Source organism: Hyla sarda, chromosome 2 (genome assembly GCF_029499605.1).
Source record: "Hyla sarda isolate aHylSar1 chromosome 2, aHylSar1.hap1, whole genome shotgun sequence".
Taxonomy (NCBI): domain Eukaryota; kingdom Metazoa; phylum Chordata; class Amphibia; order Anura; family Hylidae; genus Hyla; species Hyla sarda.
In genome coordinates, this window is record NC_079190.1 from 302,385,918 (window position 1) to 302,409,902 (window position 23,985).

At 47.1% G+C, this 23,985-nt stretch overlaps 1 protein-coding gene across 3 annotated transcripts in view; it reads right to left on the reverse strand.

The window, feature by feature from the left end:
* The window catches only part of NUDT3 (nudix hydrolase 3), a 59,395-nt gene extending 39,847 nt beyond the window's left edge, over positions 1-19,548 (reverse strand). Inside the window, exon 1 of one of the 3 annotated variants that reach the window (XM_056557586.1) lies at positions 19,522-19,548. In XM_056557586.1, coding sequence (XP_056413561.1) covers positions 19,522-19,533 — 12 coding nt within the window. In that variant the 5' untranslated portion in view covers positions 19,534-19,548. Of the gene's footprint in view, positions 1-14,685; positions 14,806-14,858; positions 15,053-19,521 lie in introns of those variants that run through there. The other 2 variants (XM_056557585.1, XM_056557584.1) reach the window with 2 other exon arrangements.
* Between the last annotated feature and the right edge of the window lie 4,437 nt (positions 19,549-23,985).

Here is a 23,985-nt window from a genome sequence, read left to right on the forward strand (position 1 = left end):
TGGTGCGATACTACCTCCCTAACCCACCCTAACCCGCCCTAGCCTAACCTAACTAAACTAACCCGCCCTAACAGAAAAAAATATAAAATAAAAAGGGGACTTTTAAAAAAAAGGGGGACTTCTAGCGCAAAAAAAAACCCTGCACCAAAAAAATAAGCGTTTATCTAATCAGTGGTGTGCGCACTGATTAGCGCTTGTGGCGGCAGGGGGCGCAGAAGTCAGTGGGGGGTCCAGCCACTCAGCCCAGGACAGTGGCTGGTGGCTTGTTCACAGACCCCCACACAAAAAACCCGAAAAAATAAATAAAAAAACGCTTTACCCCGAAAAAAATGCACCCGCCTGAACCAAAAAAAAAACGCTGATCAGTGATAAATCACCGACAGCGGTGGGACAGGCTGCACACACAGGTACGGTCCGTCCACACAGTACACGCCTGCTACTGGTGGCACGGACCGCCTATGGGTGCAAAAAAAAATCCGCGTTAACCGAAAAAGGTGCCTTTACCACAAAAAAAAAGCTGATCAGTGATAAATCACTGACAGCGGTGAGGCACGCCGCACACACAGGTACGGTCCGGCCACACAGTACACGCCTGCTACTGGTGGCACGGACCGCCTATGGGGGCAAAAACACGCTAGAAAACCCGAAAAAAAGCGCCGGCACCACAAAAAAAAACGCTGATCAGTACTACGGGACTGATCAGCGGCGGGTGGGCTTTAACAAACGGTGGCGGACCGCTCTTTTATAACTAAGAGGGTCCGCACACACGCTTAGTGAAAAAAAAAAAAAAAAAAAGATCTGCGCCAAAAAAAAAGGCTGACGGCAGACCGCAGCGACCCAGCAGGGCCGGGGTCACGCAGCTAAAGGTGCTACGGACCCACGGACACCCACTGAGGTACGCCAAAAAAAAAAAATTAAAAACTATTTTTTTTTTTTTAACCCTAACCTGTCCCTACCTAATCTAAAGCTATCCCTGGGGATTTCTGTGCCAAGGGGCCACAGAAAGGGGGCAAGGGGCACTTTTTTTTTACTGAGGGGATGGTGGGCAGCACGGGGCTCCGTCCTGCACACCAGATCTCTGTGGAATGGTGGGCAGAACGGAGCAACGTGCTCCTAGCCCACCAGATCCCCTCCCATTACATTGTGATTGGTGTGGCCACTTTGGCCACCCAATCACAACTGTACTGAGGGGGTGGCCACAATGCCAGCCCCCAGTACAGCATGGATGGTGATTGGTGGTGTATACTACACCACCAGTCACCATCTATATCCAGGTCACAGGGTCACACGTGACCCTGATGACCTGGAACCGCTGCAGAACGCCGGTTAGTAGTTACCGGCGTCCTGCAGCGATCGCCGGTAAAGGAGGTCCTCCGGACCTCCTCCGGCACACTGCCAGGATGTCTGCTGATAGAAATCAGCAGACATCCGGCTCCGATCCCCGCCCGGCGAGCGGCGGGGAACGGAATCGCAGCGCATCGCTCGTCTGAATTGACGAGCGATGCGCCGCGATCGCCGACATGGGGGGTCATCATGACCCCCCTGGGCGATATGCCCCGATGCCTGCTGATCGATTTCAGCAGGCATCGGGCGCCGGCTCCGCTCCAGATGGTTGCGGGGGGCCGGCAAAACACATGACGTTCTCATACGTCATGTGTCCTTAAGGACTCGGACATGGAGACGTATGAGAACGTCATGTGTCCTTAAGGGGTTAAGGACGCAGGGTTTTTCCGTTTTTTGCATTTTCATTTTTTTCCTGATCACCTTCTAAAATTCAAAACGCTTTCAATTTTGCACACAAAATTCCATATGATGGCTTATTTTTTGCGCCACCAATTCTACTTTGCAGTGAGATTAGTCATTTTACCAAAAAATCTACAGCAAAATGGCAAAAAAAATCATTGTGCGACAATTTTGGGGGCTTCCGTTTCTATGCAGTGCATTTTTCAGTAAAAATGACACCTTATCTTTATTCTGCAGGTCCATACGGTTAAAATGATACCCTACTCAGGGATGTGGAAATCCTATCGCCTGACGCCCGGGACATGTAGTTCTGGGCGCCGGACAAGTGAATTTTTCATAGATTTAGCCCTGTATCGGGCAAGCAGGGACAGACAGACTTCTCCCTTATTTTTCTTTAATGCCCGTGTGACGCGCAGGAACCGATGCAAGTCTGCACCTCACACCGGCACTCAGAGTGTCGAGGTCACATGTTTGCATGACACAATTAAGCCACGCCCCTTTATCTCCCCCTCCCGGAGGATGGAGGACACAGCTCTACATTACACAAGACGACAGGGGGAGAGACGTCCACAGCTCGGTACACAGCTCCTCCCCTCATCGTACACAGCTCCTTCCCTCCCCCTCCCCCTGCTCTGTCTCCACAGGACCTGATCTACCACGGGGAGGTTTCAAGTTTGCATGGGGAAAACACAAAGCAGGGGTGGGGGGAGGGGAGTGGAGAGGACGATCGGTGTGAGGTGAGATTTTCAAACCCATGCAACCTCACACCAGCCGGTGGGTCTTTATTGTGGGTGAAAAGAGAGTTCATGCGGCCTAGCTGCTATTGCGCTGGGACTACAGCTCTGATGTCCACGCATGGCCAGCTCAGATGAGGAGGCCAAGAATGCAGGCAGTGGCGGCAGAAAGGGTGGTTGTATATGTATGGTGGGATGTGTGCATATGTATGGTGCGAGTGTATGTGTGAATGTAATGTCTGTATGTGTGATGTGTGTATGTATGTAATGTATGATGTGTGCATATGTATGGTGTGAGTGTATGTGTGTGTATGTATGATGTCTGTGTGATGTGTATATGTAATGTATGATGTGTTGGGGCAGTGGCAGGTGTATGTATGATGTGTGCATATGTATGGTGTGAGTGTATGTGTAATGTGTGTATGTAATGTATGATGTCTGTATGTGTGATGTGTGTATGATGTGTGCATATGTATGGTGTGAGTGTATGTGTAATGTGTGTATGTAATGTATGATGTCTGTATGTGTGATGTGTGTCTGTATGATGTGTGCAGATGTATGGTGTGAGTGTATGTGAACTGTGTATGTGTGATGTGTGTATGTAATGTACGATGTGGGGGGGGGCAGTGGCGGGTGTATGTATGATGTGTGCATATGTATGGTGTATATGTATGGTGCGAGTGTATATGTGTATGATGTATCTGTGATGTGTGTATGTAATGTATGATGTGGGGGGGGGCAGTGGCGGGTGTATGTATGATGTGTGCATATGTATGGTGTATATGTATGGTGCGAGTGTATATGTGTATGATGTATCTGTGATGTGTGTATGTAATGTATGATGTGTGGGGGGCAGTGGCGGGTGTATGTATGATGTGTGCATATGTATGGTGTATATGTATGGTGCGAGTGTATATGTGTATGATGTATCTGTGATGTGTGTATGTAATTTATGATGTGGGGTGGGCAGCGGCAGGTGTATGTATGATGTGTGCATATGTATGGTGTATATGTATGGTGCGAGTGTATATGTGTATGATGTATCTGTGATGTGTGTATGTAATTTATGATGTGGGGTGGGCAGCGGCAGGTGTATATATGATGTGTGCATATGTATGGTGTATATGTATGGTGCGAGTGTATATGTGTATGATGTATCTGTGATGTGTGTATGTAATGTATGATGTGTGGGGGGGCAGTGGCGGGTGTATGTATGATGTGTGCATATGTATGGTGTATATGTATGGTGCGAGTGTATATGTGTATGATGTATCTGTGATGTGTGTATGTAATGTATGATGTGGGGGGGGCAGTGGCGGGTGTATGTATGATGTATGCATTTGTATGGTGTGAGTGTATGTGTGTATGATGTATGTGTGATGTGTGTATGTAATGTATGATGTGGGGGGGCAGTGGCGGGTGTGTGTATGATATGGGGGCAGTGGCCGATGCACGTATGATATGTATGTTTTGTATAGGGGCGGATTGACACGTCGGGCATTAGGGCAGTGCCCAAGGGCCCGTGTCTCGTGTGTGTGGTGGGGGGGGGGGGGGGGGTGCTGCTGCCAGTTGTGCAATCTAATTTTATTTATTTTTAGTGGCTTCTGGCCACCCGCACTAAATTGCACCACCAGAATCTCGCCCGCCGACCAAGAGCCCCACGGATGCACGCAAATACGCCCGAACCATAAATTCAACTTCCAGCATGTTGCACCATAACCTAAACTGTGGAACTATAAAGTGTAACATTCTGGGAGTTGTAGTTTTGGTTCGGGTCAGCTGCAGAGCCATACGCTGCATCAGGGCATGCTGGGTGTTGTAGTTACTAACTGCAATTCCCAGTATTTCTTGACACAACCTATGGCTCTGCACAAACAAAAACTACAACTCCCAGCATGCTACACAATAACCTTAACTGTACTACTATACAGTGCAACATGCTGCAACACCCACACAACCATAGGCTGTATCACGGCATGCTGGGTGTTGTACTTATCTAGTAACTAAATGCAACGTAATGACACATAAATTAGAGTAAATAAAATGCACCACATAAACTGGAGAAGCAGAACACCCCCCCAGTAACAGCGCTGTTCAGTGTTTTCCAATCAAAAGACTCCATATACAAGTCCCTATGAAGACTGAAAAATACTAAAAAGTCTAAAAAAGTGCGTATATATGTGAATAAGCCCCTTTCCTAATAAAAGTTTCCAATTTTTTTTAAATTAAAATCATGTACAAAAATAAACATAAGTGGTATCGCTGCATGTGAAAATGTCCAAACCATTAAAATATGATGTTGATTAAATCGTATGGTGAACGGTGTAAATGTAAAAAATAGTCCAGAATTGCTCATTTTTGGTCACTTCATATGAGAAATTTTTTATAAGGTGATCAAAAAGTTACATCTAGACTTTTCTGTGGTTGCCTCGGGCGTAAGAGGAGCTACAACTCTCCCACCTCTAATAGCCTGGCATGCTGCGATCGCCATGGCCGGCTAGTAAACCATTAGATCACTGCTGTCAAAGTTGAGAGTAGTGTCTAAAGGGATCTTATAACCATCCCTGGTGGTCTAGTGTAATGGAACGTAGTATTTTGGTTGAAATTATTTCATCTACCAGGACAAGTGGATTGTGTTCCGCTTTAGTCCCTTGGACAAGTATTTATTTATTTTTTTAAAATTTCCACACCCCTGACTACTTATATACCGTATATACTCGAGTATAAGCAGACCCGAATATAAGCTGAGGCCCCTAATTTTACCCCAAAAACCCAGGAAAATTATTGACTCGACTAGGGCTGCAACGATTATTCGATTAAAATCGATAACGGCATTCGTTGTCAACGAATCCCGTTATCGAATAATCGCCCGATTCGGTGTCTGCCGTCAGTGGCGGTGCATTGCCATAGAATGAAATGCTCCGCCTCCATCACATCCTATTGGCTCACACTTGTCACGTGACATATTCAACCGTCACGCATCGACGCGCACAGCAGTGTCAGTTTGGATTTCACAGGGAGAGGATCTCCTCTCCCTGTGATAGCTGAAGCTGCACGGAGCTCACATGGGCTCTGTGGCCCGATTCAATCGGGCCACAGAAGCTCATACATTTACTCTTTTATTACATTTACTGTTTTATAGATCTACAGCGCTATCGGGATCCCTATGCCCGATAGTGCTGTCATCAGCATGCCTCCCCGCGAGCGTGATAGATCCACAGCGCTATCGGGATCCCTATGCCCGATAGCGCTGTCATCAGCGTGCATCCCTGCGAGCGCTTACTTCTCCCCATCATGTTAACTCTCAGGGAGCGGGGAACATACAGTAGAGCATCGGGTGCAGGTAAAGTAGTACTGCGCAGGCGCAGCACTACGCAAATAGCGTAGGGCTAAAGTTAGTATTGCGCGTGCTCAGTTGTCATTCCCTACGCAGGCCAGCTAGCCATGCGCAGTCTGTATGCATTGCAATAGAATGAGATTTGCCTTCGGATGGCTCCGTGCAGCTTCAGCTATCACAGGGAGAGGAGATCCTCTCCCTGTGATAGCCAAACAGACTGCTGTGCGCGTCGATGCGTGACGGTTAAATATGTCACGTGACAAGTGTGAGCCAAAAGGATGTGATTGAGGCGGAGCATTTCATTCTATGGCAAATTTCATTCTATGGCAATGCAGCGGCAGTGAATGAATGAAGCCGACATGTCCCGCATATAGGCTACATTCATTCGTTTATTCACCGCCGCCCGACATGTCCCCGCCCCTGCCCTGCTCTTAGTGCAATCAGCGCAGCGCCGGGACGTGCTGCTCATCTCCGTCGGGTACAGAGATGAGCAGCAGAAAATAGGCTTGTCCTGGCGGGGCGCTAGGAGCAAGGAAGCGGCGGGGCCCCCCTTTAGACCGCAGCCCCCACCCTTGTAGACAGCTCACCTACAGCTGTCCTCTGTCGGGGCTGCCGTTCCGCTGCACAGTTCTAGCGTCCGCATCATGTAGTCCTATGGAGGACCATGTGACACACACAACACTCCACCTCCTCCCCTGCGCCCGGCATGACGTTACGGAGGAAGCAGAGTGACGTGTGTGTCACATGGTCCTCCATAGGACTACATGATGCGGACGCTAGAACTGTGCAGCGGAACGGCAGCCCCGACAGAGGACAGCTGCAGGTGAGCTGTCTACAAGGGTGGGGGCTGCGGTCTAAAGGGGGGCCCTGGTGTCTAAAGTGGGGGGCCTGCTGTCTAAAGGGGGGGGGGCCTGCTGTCTAAAGGGGTCTGTAAAAGCAATGGACTGCAATCTGCATATACACGTGTATAGGAGTGCTATATTAAAAAAAAATAATAATAATTACATTTACTGCTCCCAATAAAAATTAGATCCCCCTTTTCCTATTGCTATACAAAAAAGTAAAATCATTTTTTCTTTTACATATTTGATACTACCGTATGGCTAACTGTCTGAACTATTAAAATATTAGTAAACCATTAACATTTTTTTTTATAGCTCAGACAGCTACCCATGCACAGTATCAAATTTACACTGGTTTCTGTACAGGATCATTAATAATGACAGCAACCGGCGCAAACGTAAAAAAAAAAAATCCAAAATTGCTGCTGTTTGGTCACATCACATGCTAGAAACTTTTAATATGGCCATTGCACATAGTTTTTCAAGTAGAATCAGCTGAACCCCTTTTTTGGCATTTTGACATTTTTTTCCTGATTAATCGATTAAATAATCGACAACTAATCGATTTTTAAAATAATCGTTAGTTGCAGCCCTAGGCTCGACTATAAGCCTAGGGTGGGAAATACATCATCCCGCCCCCATGTAATCATCCAGACCCCTCATCATCATCATTCCCCCCCCCTTCATCATCACCCCCTGTCAATCCCTTCATAAGTGGTCTTCAACCTGCGGACCTCTATGTTGAAAAATTAAAATAAAAAGAACGCCAAAAGGGGCCAAAAGTGCTAATTCCACTCAAAGGCAAAAACACCAGAAAAAAGAACACAAAAATTTAGGTAAAAATCTGTGGCAGTTTTTAAGCCTAAAAAAAAAACATAAAACAAAAACCTCAGTGGAATCCTAGCCTTACTCTGACATGCTCAGAGTAATTCTTAGTGTGCAGGGATCGTGATACCTGCACCAGTTTTATGCTGCCCGCAGTTTGGGAGGAATGCAATAGATGACAGATTCCCTGGTGGGGGTTTCCTTTTTCTGAAAAAAATTATGATAAAAACGTCATAAACGATTAATGTTTGTTACAGAAAAAAAAAACAATGCATCTAGATGTTAACTGGGAGACAGTAGTAGAACATAAAAGCTATACCTACAATGATTTTTGTTTATAGCATTCTTCTCCCCCTTGAGTGGCATTTTTTTTGAGAGACTAGGTAGCAATTTTTCCAAAAAACGCAGCACACTAACTATGGTGTTTTTTCTCCCATAGATGTGAAGAGAAGAAAAAAAAAACACTTATAGGGGTACTCCTTCACTAGAAATGTTATCCTTTATCCAAAGGATAGGGGACAACATGTCTGATAGCAGGGTTACAGCTGCTGGGGCCCCCCAGTCATCTGATACACAGAGCAAACACCACTTTGTGCCGGATGACTGGCTATCACAGCCGCTAGGGCTGGGCGGTATACCGGTTCATACCGAATACCGATTTTTTCCCCCCTCACGATATAAATTTTGCCAATACCGCAATACCGGTTGGGCCCCTCCCCCCATCGAATGAGTGAATTATCCGCCACAGCGCGCTGTCCCCATATCGGGGAACTAATCATATTTTTACCCACGAGCGCTATTCTGCTCAAACCCGCCCCCCCTCCCCCCCCCCCGAATTATCAGCGCAGATAATCTGTTCCCACATCATGTCACCCGCGTGCGCTCCTCTGCTCATCCTCATACCATTTGCGGGCCTGGCGCTAGAAATCTGTACTACAAATAACGCTGCATAAATAAACAAAACAAACTTTAACTTACCTTCCGACGTGGTCCCTCCTCATGGTCCCTCCGCTGCGGTCCTGGGGATGGGAACGTCGCAGAGCAGTTAGCCTATCACCGGCCACAGCGATGTCCCGCCCCGGCCGATGATAGGCTGGCTGCTCTGTGACTTTCCTGTCCCAAGGTAACTGCAAGAGGACCACAGCGCAGGACAGTGAAGACGGTAGCAGAGCAACGGGGGAACTTAGGCAGGTTAGATAAAGTTTATTTTGTTTATTCTTGCAGCTCGGGAAACATTATTTGTAGTACAGATTCCTAGCGCTGGCGGCCCGCAACTCATAGGAGGATGAGCAGAGGAGCGCATGACATGACATGATGTGGGGACAGATGAGGGACAGCACAGCTGATAATTGTGGGGGGGGGGGGGGGGGGGTGTTGGGAGAGAAGCAGCACCCAGGTCAGATGGGGGTGGGGGGGGAATACCGTTATATACCGCGAAACCGCCATCACTTCCAAAAAAAAAAATACTGTGATACACGTTTTTTCTCATATCGCCCAGCCCTAACAGCCGCCATGCACCCTCCATTCATTTCAATGGGAGGAGGCATGAAGGCTGTCTATCAACCGTCGCGCCCCCTCCCATAGGCATGAATGGAGGCGGAGTGGTGTCACGATCACGGAAGCCCCAGTCTTTGGTGACCATAATGTCGAAGCTCCAGCACAGAGATTGGGGGGGTTCCAGTGACCGGGCCCCCCGCGATCAGACATGTTGTTCTGTATCCAAGGGGGCGTGTCTAGGGGCGGAGTACCCCTTTAAAACATGCATATGTAAACGTGTGTGCATATATTTTTTTACTGGCTTTGTTTCTCACACATTCTGCAATATAAATTCTAAAATAGTTTGTAAAAACTTTTAATATAATGTAAATAATACCATTATATGCATATTTGTAATATACATTGGTTAAAAAAATTGTATAATCATTGTAAAAAAAAAATAAGCTCCTGGCTCATCAATCATCATGCTATGTGAGTTCACGTGTGTCACAGAGCCCCGCTTGCCCTCCCCGCACAGAGCCCCGCTTGCCCTCCCCGCACAGAGCCCCGCTTGCCCTCCCCGCACAGAGCCCCGCTTGCCCTCCCCGCACAGAGCCCCGCTTGCCCTCCCCGCACAGAGCCCCGCTTGCCCTCCCCGCACAGAGCCCCGCTTGCCCTCCCCGCACAGAGCCCCGCTTGCCCTCCCCGCACAGAGCCCCGCTTGCCCTCCCCGCACAGAGCCCCGCTTGCCCTCCCTGCAGTGGCAAGACAGCATTTTTTCAGCTAAAAATACAAATTTTTTAACCAAACTATATTACAAATATACATGTAATGTTATTATCTACATTATATAAAAAGTTTTTTGCAAATGACACATACACTAAAGAATGACCTAAAACGTAACGAGAAAAATGCCAAAAAACAAACACATGTACTAACACACTATTTTGGGATAAGTGCAACTAAAACTTTGTCACGGAGGTCCAAAAATAAAGTGCAATTTTGTTTATGTCTTTGTTTCAGGCCAAGAAAAAAAGTTATGATCTATTTCTGAAGGAAGCCTGTGACATGTCCCAGACATGCATGCACTTAACCCCTTAAGGACCAGGCCATTTTATACTCCTCCTCCTAAAAATCAGAACGCTTTCAATTTTCCACCTACAGACCCATATGAGGGTTTTTTTTGCGCCACCAATTTTACTTTGTAATGACATCAATCATTTCACCACAAAATGCGAAACCAGAAAAAAATATTTGTGGGGCAAAATTGAAAAAAAAAAAACTGCCATTTTGTAACTTTTCGGGGCTTCCAATTCTACGCAGTGCAGTTTTTGATAAAAATGACACCTTATCTTTATTCTGTAGGTCCATACGGTCGCAAGGATAACTACCGTATTTATTGGGGTATACCACGCACCGGCCTATAACACACACCCTCATTTTACCAAGGATATTTGGGTAAAAAAAAGTTTTTTACCCAAATATCCATGGTAAAATGAGGGTGCGTGTGTGCGAGTGTATCCCCCGATACATCCCCAGGAAAGGAAGGCAGAGAGAGGCCGTTGCTGCCCGCTTCTCTCCCCCTGCCTTTCCTGGGGTCTAGAGCCCTGCTGCCGGCCCTTCTCTCCCCCTGGCTATCGGCGCCGCTGCCCGTTCTGTCCCCCTGACTATCGGTGTCGGCGCCCCATTGCCGGCGCAGATAGCCAGGGGGAGAGAAGCTGCGCCGACAGCCAGGGGGAGAGAAGGGGCAGCGGCACCCATTGCCCCGTTGCCTCCCCCCATCCCCGGTGGCATAATTACCTGGGTCGGGTCCGCACTGCTGCAGGCCTCCGGCGTGCGTCCCCTGCGTCGTTGCTATGCACGGCCGCGCAGCGCATAGCAACGACGAAGGGGACGCACGCCGGAGGCCTGCAGCAGCGCGGACCCGACCCAGGTAATTATGCCACCGGGGATGGGGGGAGGCAACGGGGCAGCGGCGCCGGCAATGGGTGCCGCTGCCCCTTCTCTCCCCCTGGCTATCGGCGCCGGTACCGATAGTCAGGGGGACAGAACGGGCAGCGGCGCTGATAACCAGGGGGTGAGAAGGGCCGGCAGCAGGGCTCTACACCCCAAGGAAGGCAGGGGGAGAGAAGCGGGCAGCGACGGCCTCTCTCCCCCTGCCTTTCCTGGGGCGGTATCGGCGTATAACACGCACATAGACTTTAGGCTAAAAATTTTAGCCTAAAAAGTGCTTGTTATACGCCGATAAATACCGTAATTTATAAAGGTTTTACTACCTAAAACAAATTATAACTACATGCACCCAAATAAGTATGTTTAAAATTGTCATCTTCTGACCCCTAAAACTTTTTTTTAATTTTTCTGTATACGGGGATGTATGTATGTTTGTTTTGATGGGACTTTTTGATCGCTTTTTATACATTTTTTTTAGGATATACAAAGTGACCAAAAATTGTCAATTTTGGCTTTTTTTTTTTTTTTTACGTAAACACCATTTACCGTGCAGTTTAATTAACGTTATGGATCAGATTTATCAAACTGTGTGAGAGAAAAAGTGGAGTGATTTTTCCAGAGCAACCAATCACAGCTCAGCTAACAACCTTTGGTAAAGTGAAAGCTGAGCTGTGATTGGTTGTTATGGGAAAAGCTCTTCAATTTTCTCTCTCACACAGTTTGATAAATCTGGGCGTACATTTTTATAGTTCAGACATTTGCGCACGTGGCGATACCATGTTTATTTACATACATTTTTTTAATTGGAAAAGGGGGGTGATTGAAACTTATTCAGGAAGGGGTTAAATCACATTCAAATTTTTTTTTTGACTGCATACACTAAACAATGCTATGCCATAGTATAGCATTGATCTGTGTAACCTGTGCTTGACTGCTCCAGCCTGGATATCAGGCTTGGAGCAATGGAGCGACAATCGGACAGCGAGGACCAGTTTTGCACTTCAGACCAGTGGTCTGGCAGGTTCTTACCACTAATGTGGACTCAGGCTGATTTCACATGTTGTACCATGTGCATTTTTAAGGATACTGCCAAATTTAAAGGGGTATTCCAGGCCAAAACATTTTCTATATATCAACTGGCTACAGAAAGTTAAACAGATTCGTAAATTACTTCTATTAAAAAATCTTAATCCGTCCAATAGTTATTAGCTTCTGAAGTTGAGTTGTTGTTTTCTGTCTAACTGCTCTCTGATGACTCACGTCCCGGGAGCTGTGCAGTTCCTATGGGGATATTCTCCCATCATGCACAGCTCCCGGGACGTGACATCATCATTGAGCAGTTAGACAGAAAACTTCAGAAGCTAATAACTATTGGAAGGATTAAGATTTTTTAATAGAAGTAATTTACAAATCTGTTTAACTTTCAGGAGCCAGTTGATATATAAAAAAAGGTTTTGCCTGGAATACCCCTTTAAGGTCAAGTTCAAACCCGAATTAGAGGTTCTGTTCTGCTGTGTAGTGAAAACTGTCACTGGCATATCCATTACAAACCAGACATAAGTAAAGTCCAATAATCTCCACTGAGTTAGACTATGCTCACATCAGCATTCGCAGCTCCATTTTTCCCCCTGCTAAAACTTGCAAAATAATGGACATCTAATGGAAACCCTGGTAGACCCCATTCAAAGTGAATGAGGCCTGTCTGGTTCCATTGACATCAGTTGTGACACCCTCTATTCCAGCCCAGTAATTCAGCTATAGAGCTCCACAACACGGATGTGAACCCAGCCTTAATGGTCTATTCACACTAAGGCCACTTTCACACTACAAAATTACTCCATTTTAAAGATCCGTACGAAGTTCCGTCTGAAAATCAGCTGAAAACGGCAGTTACAAAATCCTATACAGCCGTTAGAAAATCCCATTATAGGCTATGGGATTTTTCTAATAGCCGTTTTAACCATTTCTCCCGTTACTATCTTCCTTCACAAAATAACAGCCGTAATTAATAATGGGTTATAACGGGTTAAAACGGCTATATAATTAGAAAAATCCTGTTAAAACGGCCATATAGGATTTTGTAACTGCCGTTTTAAAGCTGCTTTTCGTACGGATCTTTAAAAAAGTACTCCGGCGCGCACTTTTTTTTATCCCGTCCGGTCTGCAAAATAAAAGAAAACGCACTCTCTCTTACCTGCCAATGAGCCCCCGGAGCTCCTGTACGGGTGTTCGGTCCCCGGGCTGTATTCTTCTTACTTCCTGTTAGCTCGGCACGTCACATGGAGCTTCAGCCTATCACCGGCCGCAGCGATGTCCCGCCTCGGCCAGTGATAGGCTGAAGCTCCGTGTGACTTACAGGAAGTAAGAATACAGCCCGGGGACCGAACACCCGTACCGGAGTGTACCGGAGCTCCGGGGGCTCATTGGCAGGTAAGAGAAAGTGCGTTTTCTTTTATTTTGCAGACCGGACGGGATAAAATGAAAAAAGTGCGCGCCAGAGTACTCCTTTAAAACCGAGTCATTTTGTAGTGTAAAGGGGCCTTACAGTATTATGCACAGATTTGATTTGCAGGATTTTCTGCTGCATCAAATCTGTACATGTGAATAGACCTTAAAGGGATGCTTCAGGGGTTTGGGTTTCACCAGACAAGATAGAACAGCAGTTTGGGCTGGTTGGTCCAATACATTTTGAGGGGAACTTGACAAGGGCTCTAGTGCTGGGCGGTATAATGGTATGAACCGGATAAAGTTTTTTTTTCTCCCACGGTATGGATTTTTGCCCATACCGCTATACCGGTCGGGCCCCTCCCCCACCCTCCGGATGAATTATAGAGCCCAGCGCGGCTAATCCATTTACTGTGTCCCCGCGAGAACGATCAATCCCCACCGATAGCGGGGTCCCTGTGCCCACTAGCGGTGTCAAGTGTGCCCCCCGCAAGCGCTACCATCACCGCTAGCGGGGTCCCTGTGCCCACTAGCGGTGTCACAAGAATTCCGAGCGCGGCTCTGTTCCCCGTCCCTGTAAGCTCTTAGGGTATGGGAACAGATTTAAAAGCCTCACGCGCAGCACTACGCAAATAGCGTAGGGCTAACGTAGGCAACGCTAGGAGCCCAGCGTTAGCCCTACGCTATTTGCATAGTACTGCGCATGCTCAGTACTACGTTAGCTGCGCGCGAGGCTTTTAAATCTGTTCTCGTACCCTACGAGCTGACAGGGACGGGGAACAGAGCTGCGCTCAGAATTCTTGTGACACCGCTAGTGGGCACAGGGACCCCGCTAGCGGTGATGGTAGCGCTCGTGGGGGGCACATTTGACACAGCTAAAGGGCACAGGGACCCCGCTAGCGGTGATAGTAGTGCTCGTGGGGAGGGAGGGGGCACATTTGACACCGCTAGTGGGCACAGGGACCCTGCTCACGGGGTGGCGGGGGGGGGGGGGGGGGGGGGGGGGGGGACAGGCGGTAATACCGTGATAGTAAAAAAAAAGATACCGTGATATTAATTTTAGGCCATATCGCTCAGCACTAAAGGGCTCCTATTGGTGCTTAAAACACAGGTGTGAACCCTGCCTTACTGCAAACAATAGAAACCAGCCTACACCCTGAACCTTTCCAATAGATCCTCCCAACCGAATCACCGAACAGCACTTTCATCAGCTGTTCGGGACACAGAACGCTTCAAGACACCGTTTTCTTCACTACACCGGACGGAGCAGAGCCCGTGAAGCGGCCACGGGAGAGCTGGCCAGCCCTGTAGACACGAAGCCGACACCTACTCTACAAAACCTGTCGTTCCCGGGGCCGCCCTGACTCTGTATAGCCGACAGACAAGAGCCGCCTCTCCCACCATTACCGCCTTCCGTCACAGCGGAATGACACATTGTGTAAACAGAGCCTTATTCCCGGACAGCCCTCCCCATGCGCAGGCAAATGACTGAAGTATACACACTTCCTCCTCGGCCCCGCTCCGAAAGCATACGCACGCCGCCCGCTTCTTATACCCGTCCCGGTCATACGTCCGGGTCTGGCTGCTCTTCAGCTTCATCATCCTATTCCTTCTCCGTCACTTCCGTTCCCGTTTCCCGCCGCCAGTCACGGCTGTCCCGAAGAAGGAGGGGGGTGGGCTACGTAAACGGCGTAGACTGTGCTCGTGAGTACGGCCGCGCGCGTAGTGGACAGTACGACATAGCTGCTCCGTTGTAGATTAGTACAAAGGAGACGGGAGGAGGCGATTCTCACACAGCAGCCATTTTGTGTGAGACCAACTCCTCGCTGCTACCCGTGTATAGAACAACGAAGCGGATAGTTTTTATAGGTGGTGGGTAGCTAGGGGGTACGTGCGCACCTGGCAGGTGTTGCCAAGTTGTGACATTGTTGGAGTAGAAGATTTAGGCTGGGTTCACCCTATGTCCACATTAAAAACAATACTGATATATACTGTGACACATTTCAGCAGTCTGTTAGCTTTAATGACCTGAATGTAGAGGCCTGGTGACTTTGGGGGATATTTATCAAAAGATGTGCAGAGGAAAATTTAGATACCCTTTTAATTTTTCAAAAGGCCTCTGAAAAATAAAAGAAATGATCCGATTGGTTGCTACTGGGCATCTTTTCTACCTCACAGGTTTTGAAAAATTTCCCCTTTGGCCAATTTGTGTAGTGTTTGGAGGGACATGTATCATTCGGTGTCTATTTTAGACACAGTTCTACCTCTTTACACTGCTGTCTAATTTACACTCTTTCTCAAGATTTACTAAAGTTGTGCACATACTTTGATAAATTTTGTGCAAATATAACAACGCCCGCCCCGCCCGCTCTACCGTGCACTCCTTCTCTACCTCACATGGTAAACTGCTCACATAGCTAGAAGTGCTGGAGCAGCAGTGTGTGCCGAACAAAACTCTACACAATAGTAAAATCATAAATCTTTATAAAGTACACAGAGGGGGAGAGTCTCAAAGAATTTTGTGGCAAAAAAATTAAATCAATTTTGGCGCCAAAAAGTATCAACCACATTTTCAAAGAGCTTTGTGCTGCGGTTTACACTGTTCACGTCAGTTTTTCAAAAGTGGGCGTGTCCACGTATATTGTCTGCTTTACATGATATTTTCAAAGGGGTGAGAGTCCAGTTGACATCAAAAATTTCAAACCAGCTTTTTGATCGTGTAGAAATCACAGAAATGGTTGTAGTTTTGTTGTTTTTTTCTTTTTTCTTATTTTAGATATGTGAATGCAGAGTACTACGTCAGATTCAGTGGATTGCAGTGATGAACAGCGGTTTTTAAATGTCAAAAGGGTTAATGAGGGCTGTGGGGGAGTTTTTTTTATATATATTTTTAAAATAAAACATTTTTTTCAATGTGTTGTGTTTTTTATAATTGAATTTTCAGGCTTAGTAGTGGAAGCAGTCTTGTTGACAGAATCCATTATTAAGCTGAGGGTTAGCATTAGCCCCAAAATCAGTTAGCGCTAACCACCAATTATTACCCTGGTACTCACCGCCACAGGGGTACCGGGACAGCCGGTACCAACAGGGCTGGAGCAAAAAAAATGGCGCTCCTAGGCGGTAACAGGCTGGTGTTATTTTAGGCTGGGGAGGGCCAGTAACAATAGTTCTCGCCCACCCTGGTAACGCCAGGCTGTTGCTGCTTGGCTGGCTGATACTGAGAAAATGGGGGAACCACACACTTTATTTAAAAAAAAAAAAAAAGCATAGGGTTCCCCCTATTATATTAAGTATCAGCCAGATACCAACCAAGTAGCAACAGCCTGACGTTACCAGGGTGGGCGGGGACCATTGTTACTGGCCTGTTACCACCTAGGCCCTGGAGCGCCATTTTTGACGCTCCGGGCCTGTTGGTACTGGTACCCTGTGGCGGTGGGTACCAGGGTAATAATTGGGGGTAAGCGCTAGCTGATTTGGGGGCTTACACTAAGCCCTGGCTTAGTAATGGATTCCGTCCATAAGAGAGCTTCCACTACTAAGCCTGAAAATTCTATTATAAAAAAACACGACACATTGAAAAAAAATGTTTTATTTAAAAAAAAAAAAAAACTCCCTCTTTAACCATTTTATTGAAATAAAAAAAAAAAGCTGGTCATCGTCGCAGTCTCCCCTGGGGAGAGTGCACATAATGCAGCGTGATCCCAAACAGGGAGCCTCCAATTGTTGCTAAACTACAACTCCCGTCATGGAGGCTGTAGTTAAGCAACAGCTGGAGTCTCCCTGTTTGGGAACACACTGCCAGAAATGCTCTGTTCCCATTATGCAAAACGCATAATGAGAACTGACTCAGGACTGGACAGTGTAGCTCCGCCCCCTAATTATGTAATCACTAGGGGGTGGAGCAGTAAAGGTTGCAGGGGGTCTCAGGAGTGAGACTCCCTTTCGATCTATCCCTCTGCCCTTGGACTACTACTCCCATCATGGGACAGAGTCTGTCCCATGATGGGAGTAGTTGTAGTACCGCAACGCTTAGGGATGCCACTTGCACATCCCCTGGCTGAGGGACTTTAGGAGACTACTACTCCCATCATGGCAGTGCCGATAAGATAATGATGTTGCAGAAAGCTATAATGGTGAAATTAAAATATACAAACTTTATTGAGAAAATGCATAAAATCACAGAAAAGATTCAGATAAGCAATAAAACAGAAAGTAAAGGCACCAGAGTACAAGAAATAGGTGGGTAAAGGTCCTGGAAGTGCTAGTAAGATGGAGCATACATTGCCGTATGTGAACTATGATAAGTGAGTAGCAGGTCAAGCATAGGCCATAGAAGTTCACAATCCCGGTATCAGAATGCAGGAGACAACCAATAAACCATTGAATAATAAGGGTGCCAGACCTTACCCACCAAACCCCAACGATTGTTTCGCTTCCAATGTTTCCTCGCCGGGCGTGACTAGGGTCTCATCACCAGACCATAAGTATTTAATGACCACCAATCAGATATGAGCCCCATGATAGACAAACACAATCCCCCAATCAAATACCAGCAGTATCCCCCAATCTAGTGATGGCTCCTACCTCCCATGTGCGCTAATAATGGAAACCAGGTGCGCAGCAAGATGTGTAAGCTGCGGCCGCTTGCATTCCGGAGTACACAGAGTCCGGTTTGCATCGGAAGTCATGTAACCGTCCCGAATGCAACTGTGCGCAGGTGCACCAGGAAGTGGTGAGCTGCGTGACCAAAATACAGGCCACATGACTCGGCGTCCCCGCGCGCCCAAAGAAATAATATCTGCGGGGAAGGAAAAGCACAGCGCATGATGTGAAAATTAGAAAGAGAGTGCAAACACAAAGTGCTAAAGATATAAGGTAACCAAATAGCTAGGCAAGTGCAGAAAACAAGAGTGCATACCCCAAATGTGAACTAGGTGAAATGAGTGAATCACACAGTACTAGAGGAAACCCACTATTTATTAGTGAAAATGTAAAATACACAGTAGATTAGCGGCAAGTGATGGATAATATATTTAAATTTAGATACCTGTGACAAAAAAATATTAAAATGGATTATAAAATAGAAAAAATAAAATGAATAATAATGAAAATGAACATCAAAATAAATGTCAATATAACTGTAAATGAATATAAACAATGATAAAAAAAAAAAAACAAGGAGTAAAAAAGGACAATACAGGAGGCAAATGTGAAGGCAAATGAAGAAAAAAAATGGTATTGCGAATAGTGATGAGACGAGTCTAGGCTTGAGCAAACCGCAGCGACATACACTGCTGAAAGAAAATAGAAATAAGAAGAATAACTTAAAACCAATGATAAAAACCAAAAGGTAATAAAATGGAAATAAAAGGTGAGAGCCCATAGGACAGTCACTAACGGATCGGATCTTACTGTAACAGACTAATTGAATAATTTATAACCCGATAAAGCATGAGTACTGGTGGTAGAATGGTGGTAGAACGCTCAAAGGAAGGGGGCAACTCAGTGAATCATTCAGACCCATCCGGTGAACCGTTCTGAGTCTGAAGATCCACTGAGTTTCCCTCTGTGCTAATAGTTTCTTCCAATTACCCTCCCTGGATCCCGGAAAAATCCGATCAATACCTCGGAATTGGAGGCCAGAAGGGTCGCAGGAGTATTGTAGTTTAAAATGACGTGGTATAGTTGTCAGGGATGTGACGACATGTTCATCTTTTGCAGCCAGTATGTCCAAGATGTGTTCTCGGATCCTTCTCTTGAATTCCCTTGTGGTAAGGCCTATATAAATGAGACCACAAGGGCAAGCGACATGGTATACAATGCCGATCATATTACAAGTTATTGTGTGCGTAATTTTGTATTGTTTTGATCAGTTGGAGTCCCAGAAATGGGTGTCCACAACTAAGTTACAACATGCTACACATGATCCACATGCTTTAAATCCCCATGCGGGACCTTTAGAACCAAAGAGCCTGGAAGGCATTTGGCCACCATAATCGCTGTGGACCAATGTGTCCCGAAGGTTGGTTGCTCTTTTGTATGTAAGTGATGGATAAGGTTGCAGATATAGTTTTAAGACAGGATCAACCATCAAGATATCCCAGTATTTCTTCATAACTTGACGGACAAGACTGGATTGCGAGTGATAGGTCGTAATAAATCTCACCTGATTATCCATATGTTTGGATGGTCTTTGCTGAAGTAGTGAGTCTCTGTTGTTGAATTTCGCTCTCTTGTATGCCGTTTAATACATGTCTCATCATAACCACGATCCCGGAACCTTTGACTGAGCTCCCTTGCTTGTAATTCGAAAGACTACATAGACAAACAGATCCATCTCGCACGTAAAACTTGACTGATGGGTATACTGCGGATGAGTTTCATTGGATGGGCTGAATTTGCATGCAGGAATGCGTTTGTAGAGGTAGGTTTCCTATAGAGATCAGAGTGTAGGTAACCATCATCATCAACATGAAACAAGATGTCTAGAAATTCCATGCCACATCTGCCACTTTCATATGTCAACTTTATATTATGCTGGCTGTTATTTAACTCTTTAAAGGGGTAGTCCAGTGGTGAAAAACTTATCCCCTATCCTAAGGATAGGGGATAAGTGTGAGATCGCGGGGGGTCCGACCACTGGGGCCCCCTGCGATCTCTCTGTACGGGGCCCCGGCTCTCCACCGAGATAGCGGGTGTCGACCCCCGCACGAGGCGGCGGCCGACACGCCCCCTCAATACATCTCTATGGCAGAGCCGGAGATTGCCGAAGGCAGCGCTCCGGCTCTGCCATAGAGTTGTATTGAGGGGGCGTGTCGGCCGCCGCCTCGTGCGGAGGTCGACACGCCCCCTTCCAGCGGGCTGTCGGGGCTCCGTACAGGAGATCGCGGGGGGCCCCAGGGGTCGGACCCCCCGCGATCTGCAACTTATCCCCTATCCTTAGGATAGGGGATAAGTTGCTCACCACTGAATCACCACTGGACTACTCCTTTAATGAAGTCATCCAATTCATCCCGAGAACCCTTCCATATAATGATGATGTCACTAATAAATAGTGGGTTTCCTCTAGCACTGTTTGATTCACTCATTTCACCTAGTTCAATGCATGTTCACATTTGCAGTTTGCTCTCTTGTTTTCTGCACTTGCCTAGCTATTTGGTTACCTTATATCTTTAGCACTTTGTGTTTGCACTTTCTTTCTAATTTTCGCATCATGCGCTGCGCTTTTCCATCTCCGCAGATATTATTTCTTTCGGCGCATGCGCGCGGGGACGCCGGGTCACATGGCCAGTGTTTTGGTCACGCGGGTCACCGCTCCCTGGTGCGCTCAGTTGCATACGGGATGATCACGTGACCGGACGGTCACATGATTTCCAATGCAAACCGGAAGTACATGCAGCATACTCCAGAATGCGAGCGGCCACTGCATAAACATCTTGCTGAGAACCTGGTTTCCATTACTAGCGCACATAGGAGGGTAGGAGCCATCACTTGATTGGGGGATACTGCTGATATTTGATTGGGGGATTGTGTTTGTCTATCAAGGGGCTCATATCTGATTGGTGGTCATTAACTACTTATGGTCTGGTGATGAGACCCTAGTCACACCCCATGAGGAAGCATTGGAAGCCAAACGATCGTTGGGGTCTGGTGGGTAAGGTCTGGCACCCTTATTATGCAATGGTTTATTGGTTGTCTCCTGCATTCTGATACCGAAATTGTGAACTTATGTCATTGTATGGCCTATGCCTATGCTTGACCTGCTACTCACTTATCATAGTTCACATATGGCAATGTATGCTCCATCTTACTAGCACTTCCAGGACCTTTGCCCACCTATTTCTTGTACTCTGGTGCCTTTACTTTCAGTTTTTTTTGCACATTTGAATCTTTTCTGTGATTTTATGCATTTTCTCAATAAAGTTTGTATATATTAATTTCACCATTATGGCTTTTCATCATTATCTTAACGGCACTGTCAGTTTCTAGTGCACAGTTACTCACTCTAGTAAGGTATTTTTTTCAGTGTTCATTATTCCCATCATGGAGAGACTCCATCCATGATGGGAGTTATAGTCCAGGGGCGGAGGTGCATATCGCAGCGGGTCATTCTCCAGAGACCCACTGCGATCTGCATTTATTATGTTAACAAGCCGGCAGCACATGCTGATTCAACTGGAGTCCCCGCCGGCTACAGACGGGGAATACTGTATACACTAGGGATCGACCGATTATCGGTATGGCCGATATTATCGGCGATAATCATGATTTTGGGCATTATCGGTATCGGCAATTGCCTTGCCGATAATGCCCCGACCCACCGCGTCGCACCCCCCACCCCCATCCCCGGTTTTATAATTACCTGTTCCCGGGGCCCACGCTACTTCTTGCTCCTGCTCCGTCCTGCGTTATGCTGTGCGCAGTGACGTGCGCAACGTGACGTCACCGTCAGTGCGCACAGTGACAGCTCAGGGGGATGCCACCGGAGCCAGATGTAGAGTGGACCCCGGGAACAGGTAATTCTAAAACCGGGGATGGGGGAGGCAATGGGGCCCGGGCGGGTCGGGGGCGGTCGCGGTGCAGTGGCGGTCGCGGTGCGGCGGTGGGGGGAGCGGTGGCGGTGATAGGACTCAGGACCCCCAGACAGGCAGGGGGAGAGAAGAGCGAAGCGGGTGGCGGCGGCGGCGGCCTATGGCACCGTAAAAGCCACTGCAGTGCATTGATTTAAAGCGCCCGCTTTAAATTAATGATCTGCAGCGGTGTCGCGGGGGAATAAATAGCCGATAACTTATACCGGAATATCGGTATAAGTTATCGGCTATCGGCCCTAACCTCCACCGATTATTGGTATAGGTATCGGCCCTAAAAAAAGATATCGGTCGATCCCTAGTATACACTGTCATAATTCATAATCCCCACCACCGGTAGACCGGAGCTCTGATTGGTAACTAGCTTTTCACCAATCAGAGCTCCCATCTCCCGGTGGGGATTATGAATTATGACAGTGTATACAGGAGCCGGCGGGGAGCGCAGTGTAGCCGCATGTGCCGCCGACTTGTATAGGTAATAAATGGGGATCGCAGTGGGTCTCTGGAGAATGACCTGCTGCGATCTGCACCTCAGCCCCTGGACTATAACTCCCATCATGGATGGAGTCTGTCCATGATGGGAGTAGTAGTTCTAAAAGTCCCACAGCCAGGGGATGTGTAAGTGCCATTCCTCAGGGCTGCGGTACTACAACTTCTCCCATCATGGGACAGACTCTGTTCATGATGGGAGTTATAGTACAGGGGCTGAGGGGCAGAACACAGCAGGTCATTCTCCAGAGACCCACATTTATTAACTGTAAAAGCCGGCGGCACATGTGGCTACACTGCGCTACCCGCCAGCTCCTGTATACACCGCTCATAATTCATAATCCCTGCCACCGGGAGACAGGAGCTCTGATTAGTGGATAGCTATTCACCAATGAGAGCTCCTGTCTCCTGGGCGGGCATTATGAAATTTGACAGCTGTATACAGGAGTCGGTGGGCAGCGCAGTGTAGCCGCATGTGCCGCCGGCTTGTTAACTTAATAAATGCAGATCACAGTGGGTCTTATCAGAATGACCTGCTGCAATCTGCACCTCAGCCCCTAGATTGTAACTCCCATTATGGATTGATTCTGTCCATGATGAGAGTAGTGGCAAGTGCCATCCCTCAGCACTTCAGTACTACAACTACTCCCATCATGGGACAGACTCTGTCCATGATAGGAGTTATAGTACAGGGGCTGAGGGTAAGATCGCAGCAGGTCATTCTCCAGAGACCCGCTGCGATCTGCATTTATTAAGTTAACAAGCCGGCGGCTCAACTGCGCTCCCCGCTGGCTCCTGTATACAGCTCTCATAATTCATAATCCCTAACGCCGGGAGACGGGAGCTCTAATTGGTGTATAGCTTTTCACCAATCAGAGCTCCCATCTCCCGGCGGCGGGGAATACTGTATACACTAATTCATAATTCCCGCCGCCGGAAGACGGGAGCTCTGATTGGTGAAAAGCGCAGTGTAGCCGCATATGCCGCCGGCTTTTGTAGTTAATTCATGCGGATTGTTGCGGGTCTCTGGAGAATGACCCGGTGTTATCTGCCCCTCAGCCCCTGAACAATAACTCCCAACATAAGTAGAGTTTGTCCCATGATGGGAGTAGTAGTCCTAACTTCCCAAAATAGTTAATATATTATATTTCCAAAATGCAAAGGAAAACACAAGTTTCACATTCTAAGATGCTTTCTGACACTTTGGTACGTGTCCTCCGAAGTGGTGTATATTTGCGCAAGATAAGTGCTTTTGCGCATTTTTTTTGCATAAAAAAAAAACCGCAGTTAATGAATTCGATTCTACAGTAGAAAGTGCTCTACGGTAAACTTAACCGTAGACATGGCTATGAAGAATTCTATAAAAAAAAAAAGCTCTGAATACAATGATGAATTCCTCTCTAAATGTTTATTTAGCAGGCCTAACCCTACCAGGACGAAGGGTATACAGGTATTAAACCTGTTGGGGACCACGAACGTATGGATATGCCCGTGTCCTGGTACTTAAGAACCAAGCGCGTACCTGTATGCCCGTCGGAATTTCGATCCCCGCC